Genomic DNA, 6,683 nt, shown 5'->3' with positions numbered 1-6,683 from the left:
ATTACTGCGGCAGCAGAAAACCATTTTGTCAGATACCATCAGACAGGTTTACATCCAACACCTTTCAAGGCGATTTCATATTCATTTTCACTTATGTAATACATAGTGCATTACCATATTACTAAGCAGGTCAGCAGTCATCTTCATGAAAGCATTTTAAGAGTTTTTGTACATTTTTAGCTACAGTTTGAAAATACTCAAAAAGCCTAATCCATTAAAAAGTGAAACTGTTTCATAGTATTTCCATAATGTATACGAAAACCTGCTTAGAGTGGTTAAAAAGGACTGAAAAATAACACAGTGCTTACTTTATATTCTATAGATCTTTATTTAATTCAGCAAGTAACACATATAGCAATCATGCTTTTTCATAGAACACTATCTTAAGACATTTATTATATTTTTTTTTTTTACATATAATATTTTACATTAGGCCCATTTAACAGCTAAAAATGTACAAAACAATAATCCCTGACTAGACATTTCTATTAAATTATTGTTATTATTTATTATTACTCTATTCTGTTATTGTCATTGCGATTTTACTGTGGAGAGATATGTACCTTAGTTTCTGAGACAGTATTATTGCAGAAAACAGTAAGAGATGTCACATTGCTCCATTCAACATTTAGACTGAATAAAAGAAAATCTCAGCGAATATAGACATTCACAGATACATGTATTACACAATCTAGTTTACAACATCATTCAAGAGAGAAATGGTGGTATGATAACTTTATACAAAATTCATGGAAACCTTGTGTCATTGCACTTTTTTTATTCATATAGCTTAAAAAAATAAGTCAGTAAAGTTATAAGTTCCGGGACTGATTCAGCCTGATATCTGTCACATGTAGCTGCCATAAAAGCATATTGTCTTGATCCTTCCTTGTCACAATGTTAGTTATTTGTGATAAAATTAGAGCCTACAGTTCTTTTTATAATGTTATTCTTTAAAGAATAAAGTATGAGCAAATATGTAACATTTTTCTTTGCTTCACAGTTATATTTTTATGGCCTGTGTAGTTTGTGCTTGGGTTTTGTTGTGCTAACAGTGTTTTGTCCTCTGACCGATAGCATGCTCCTCGATCCTAGAATCTCTAGGTCATAAATATGTTTCAGAAGGCATTTAAAAAAAAAAAATAGGCATAGGCGGGTTATCAGTATAAAAAATACATAAGAGTTCAACAAGATTATGACTACAAAACCATAACATTTTCTCTTGTTCTGCTCCTACAAGGTTTAAATCAATTTGATGAGAAGGTTAAAAAGTCAGTCAGAGTGACTATATATTTTGGCTTTATGGAGTGCAGACTATTGCCAAAGCTGCAGCACACTTTCTGACAGTTTGCTGAAAACAGGAAACAACACTTTTTAATCACTTATAAGAACGACCAATTCATCTGATTGGAAATTTCCAGCCATTATTCTTATCCAGTTGACACTGTTTTAAACTACAGCTAACAAGCTGTGATCTACATTTCAGGCAGCTGATTGCCATACAGGTATTGGTTATTATCAAGTTAAAACCAGTATGTTATCCTTCAGATTGTTTATTTTCTCCTGTTTAGACTTTGTGTTAAAATCAAACTGACCCCAAATGGTCTGGATCAGTTCCAATAAAATTGTAATGGGCGCACCACTGGCATTACTGGGGCTGCCTTTAGTGGTACTGAGAAAAAAGTAATATTTGACTGGTAAAAAACAAACAGATGGAATACTTAATATGCCTTCAGTTCATGTACAAAATCTGTACACGGGTCTGGAAATAACATAAACCCATTTTAATCATGTTGCAGGGCTAACTTCAAACACAGCAGGGTTTCCTAATTGATATGCTCATAAACCACAATAACTTCTAATAGCAATAAAGCTAATATGAATGTATTACATTTTTCTATATTTTGAACCTTTAAACATACTTACATGTTTACTAAATAAGATTGTGTAGTACTTTCTATCACAACTAATTCCTATTCATTAAGCTTTATCTGCTTGGAAGCCATACTAGATTTAGATATAATGTTTTTTTTTAAGAAACCCAACTTTCCCTTTTACAATTCTGACTTTGGGGACTTTTCTGTTATTTTCTCTTCTGTAAACACTTTTTCCGCTTCTGAGTCCAAATTAAACATCATCAAAACCTATCCTTTAACCAACCAAGCAGTACCAATGGCTAGAAATGTTTTTGGTTTATCAGTGTGAATTTAAATATATAACTACAAATGTCTTTAGTCCTACAGTTTTAGAAAATCAGTCAGAATGCTGCCACTTGAACAATATCATATTAGGGGAATTGATAAGTTTTTTTTTCTAGACTCACTGTTATGACTTTAAACATTGAGTAATCAATAACTTACATTGGTTCTGCAGCCATAGAAATCCTTGTTATTTTATTACATAAATGAAGGTAAAAATATTATATATTTGTGTTTCCAGTATATTCCATTCATCATAATTTACCACAAGGCTGTCATACCATGAGAACCTCATACCGCCCATGCCTATTACAGGTCTTAAGAACCAGGAAGCACTATCACTATTTGTGTCTTAATGAATATTTAGACTTAAACATTTTTAGGGTTTTTAGGGTTACACTTTCTAGATTGAGTGATAATTATTTCAGTGAATCTGGTCGATGTCTAAAACAGTTTGGTCACATCTACATTTGTTCCTGAGGAGTGGGTTACTGAACAGATTTACAAGTAAACAAGTACAGGCAAAAATTCGGTATTGGTGTCACAGAAATCCATTTTACTAACCCCAATACAGGACACAAGTCATGGCAGAAGGCAACAAACTACTTCACACGGTCCTTTGTTCCCACTTAACCATCCCACAGCCACTTAGAAATATACATATTCCAAATAATTGATCTTCAAGTGGAGCTGTGAGAACACAGAACTGTGGAATTTCAAAAATGGCTATACCTTTTGTAATAGAGGCTTCCGTCCACACTGGTGCTATATTTTCTAAATATTGCTTTTCTGCATCAAGGGGTGCATTGACTCCATTAGTCTGCAGATAAAACGCTAACTGTCCAAATTAATGAGAGCAATTTGGTCCTTCTCAGATTCATAGAAAATGATCTAAAAAAATGTATTCTAAACAGTCAGACAACATTTAAATGAATTATTCATTAGAAAATAAATACAACAGTCATAACAGTCTCTTGCTAAGTGTAAAATAAGTTATTTTTGCTGTTTTCACAGATTTCAGTCATGCCATTAAGAAGTATTTAAAATACAACAAAGTACTTGTGCTTTTCTAATGTAGTCCTCAACATGATTGGTAAACATTTTTCAAAGAGGTGCAGGATTCTGCAAGGGAATGATAACGTGACAAATATCATGTATACATACAAGCAGATTTGGCCTTACCTGTTGCACATTCCCATATTGTCTTTGCTTAATATTTATCTATTTTAGAATTTTGATCCCTAAAACCATTACATTTTATTTAACAGCTACATTGCATTCACTTTAAAGTATTTAGGTGATTTACAAAATAAAATATACTTTACTCAATATACTTTACTCCTTTGTACAGTATTTTAAATTTAGTTAATTAATTAATGATTTCAAAGGAATATTATTTAATCAGTAAGGGCCTTCTGATTTAAATTACATATATTCAATATACAGTAGTTGTCTAGGTCACATTTGATTCTCTAAGAAGGCTATCTTTTGCATAATGAAATTCAAAACATCACAACAACTTTGTCAGATTTATTTTTTTCTTCCTCATAGGCTTTAAAACTCTGTATTATAAAAATAAACAAACAGAAAAACCCCCTTAAAAATAACCATGTAATCAGGTTGGTTTCACATGTCCCCAGGAGGTAGGTGAATAAAAGCAGACGTTGAAGTCTAGTGGTTGTTCCCAACCTTGATTACGGTGCAGCGCCGGTCTGGCCACTCAAACAGAGAGGGAGGCTGTGCTTAGATTTTTTTTTCTTAGATGTAGGCTTCTTCATTTGCAGGGTTCTGATTCTGGGTTTCTGTCTGCTGATCCGGACCATTTTCCTGAGCCTTCACCAGAACCAAAGGTTTGATCATCATGCGTAAACGCTGAGAAGAGAATCAAGAGGATTAGGTTTTTCTAATATAACTGATACTGTCCTTTGTTGTAAAGTGGATATAAAGCAATGACACTTATTGAAAATGTGGGTTTTTGTGATTGTAAAATAATTCATATAGGATTCTCCCCCATCTTAATGTAACCTGTAGATTGATAAACAACAATTAAATAATCAACACTGAATCCCTCGGATGGAGTTAGGGCATTGCTAAATAGGTTTTAAAATACTTTCTTAAAATCCCCAGTTCAAGCCAAACGGAAAACAACAACGAAGCATGATGCTGCCACCACTAAGCTTCACTGTAGCAAAGGGGATGTTTAATGGTGTTTAGTTTGACAAAAATACCTTTAAGGCCTTTATTTCATCAGACTTATTCCCCACATGCTTATTTTAGACTTTTGAATTGTTTTTTTTTTCTTTTACAAACAAAAAATGTTTCCAAAAACTTTTTTTTTGCTTGTAATTGCAAATATTTTTACATGTCTTAAGGTCAGGACAGTTTTTCATATGACAGTAAAACTTATATTTCAGAGTTCAAGATCTCTGCCAGTTAAATTAGAATAGGGGTGTGAAGAGTTTATATCTACTGCAGGATAAAAGGGAGAAGGTCACTACATGTCAATCTGACTAAATCTTCTAAAGCTTGAAGTTTTACAGAGTGTTGGACTGCATGCTTCCTCAGTCATTCTAATGAAGTGTTTGTGAAACTAAGTGGTGGCCTGAAAGCAGAACGGCATTCAGCTTCCTGATTGCTACAATTACACAATCAGCCATCAGCTGCTTCTGCAGGATCTGACAGCTGCATTTCGCTTTTGATAGCTTCTATTGCAAAGCCTGCAATTATGGCACATTTATTCTTACAGCAGGGACTATAAGCTATATATATCACAACGAGCTGCATTCAACATGCTGTGAAAAAGTGGATACCAACCAGCCAATAATGTAATTGTTAAGCTAAAAAAGAGGGTTTGTCTGACAGTTGGTCAAGGAAGCCATGAAGAATTTCTTTACACAACTAATTATTTTTCATTCTATAATCCTTTTATCACAGTCCTGCTCTTCATTGCGGTTTATTATTTCTCTATCAAGCTTGCCTGTGAATTTGCTCATTAAAAACCACTGAATCATGCACAGTGCCAGAGATGGGTTCTAATCCTCAATATAAAATATGGCAAAGCAAAGTTCAGCGATTTTTCATTCACTAAGGAGTACCCTTTGGCCTCATGTCAACATATTTTTTCTTACTGTCAATTTTGGAAAAAAGAAATAGCTTATTTTATTACAGTATACTACTATACAGTAATTTGGAATGGGCTGAATTAAAAAAAAAATATTTTCTCTATCTAATAATAAAGAATTGACAATACCTTCTTCTTAGCTACAGATTTTGGGCCTAATCCGCTGCTTTATTTATTTATTATTACTACCCCCCAAAACAAAAAACAAAACAAAAAAAGGACAACTCAGAAAGTGTTTAAATACAGAAATGCATAAAGTGATTGCAAAAACCTGGATATGATAACAGCATCTTACCTCTTTGTAAGTGCCTTTGAGTGTTAGGAACATGTAGCCCATGTAGCCTGGGATGAGGATCATTGAGGATAAGGCCATTAGCCAACCGACCCCCTGACCCCAGCTTGGAAAAACATAATCTCCCATAGTAAGGGGAACCATCTGTACAGCACTGAACAAGAAGACTCCCTGTAGAACAAATAGTTAATAGAAGATATCTAAGCATCTTACATCATAAGACATTTTGCCCTGTGTTTAGCTCTATACATTGAACCTCCTCCGGAGTTACATTGGTCTTTTTTTGTTGTTGTTTAAAATTACAAATTTTAATGAAGTTAAAACCACCTATACTTAACATTTAACTTTAAATTACAATAAAATGCTCTAATATTCGGTATCACAACAAAATGTCTTAAGGTGACACTTACAGCCACAATGAGAGGAGTGAAAACAACCCAGCAGAGCTTCCACCACAGACAGGGCCTGTAACCAATCATTTCCTCAATGTTGTCAAAAAATTTGTTCACACCTGCAAATAAAAAGATAAACAACATAAAAAGTATTTTCCCAATGCACATTGTGAACTTTTGGAATTAGGTATCTTATATATGTTTTTCAAAAAATATTGCTCACCATAGAACCATGAAATTGAGATACACTCGAAGAAGACTAGGAAAAGCAGCGACATTCCACTCGCTGAGTAGTAGTCAAATAGCTTAAACACATACAATCCACCCTATAGAATAAGAAAAAATAACAAATGGGTGAAGCAGAAGAAGTTAAGCTTAAAGCATATTACAGTGTCATTATAAGGTTTAAAGAAATTGAAACTCGAATAAACAAAATATTACACCAGAAAGTCAAGCAAAAATCATTTTAATCATACAAGGGTGTATGATTTCTGAAAAACATCATTTTAGAATGATGCATTGTCAGGTAGCAGCCCAGTATGTCATCAAAACCTTTATGTACATGCATAACCCCCCCTAAATTTTACACAATCCACACTTTAAGGCTGAGAAGGTGAACTATGATATTCAATGTTGTTGAGTAATGTTTTCAGTCTTTCTTTCATAAGTATTCCATCCAT

The 6,683-nt window shown here is 33.5% G+C and overlaps 1 protein-coding gene across 1 annotated transcript in view; it reads right to left on the bottom strand.

Annotated features, from left to right (window-relative positions):
- Positions 1 to 329: 329 nt before the first annotated feature.
- The window catches only part of LOC107102818 (sodium- and chloride-dependent GABA transporter 1-like), a 17,471-nt gene continuing 11,117 nt past the window's right edge, over positions 330 to 6,683 (bottom strand). The window contains exons 12-15 of the mRNA XM_015402252.1: positions 6,227 to 6,329; positions 6,022 to 6,122; positions 5,615 to 5,782; positions 330 to 4,070 (exon numbers count right to left, since the gene is read on the bottom strand). Coding sequence (XP_015257738.1) covers positions 3,957 to 4,070; positions 5,615 to 5,782; positions 6,022 to 6,122; positions 6,227 to 6,329 — 486 coding nt within the window. The 3' untranslated portion in view covers positions 330 to 3,956. The remainder of the gene's footprint in view (positions 4,071 to 5,614; positions 5,783 to 6,021; positions 6,123 to 6,226; positions 6,330 to 6,683) is intronic.

This window comes from Cyprinodon variegatus, unplaced genomic scaffold (genome assembly GCF_000732505.1).
Source record: "Cyprinodon variegatus isolate N-32 unplaced genomic scaffold, C_variegatus-1.0 Scaffold1324, whole genome shotgun sequence".
Classification (NCBI taxonomy): domain Eukaryota; kingdom Metazoa; phylum Chordata; class Actinopteri; order Cyprinodontiformes; family Cyprinodontidae; genus Cyprinodon; species Cyprinodon variegatus.
This window is presented reverse-complemented; position numbering and strand designations above follow the sequence as displayed.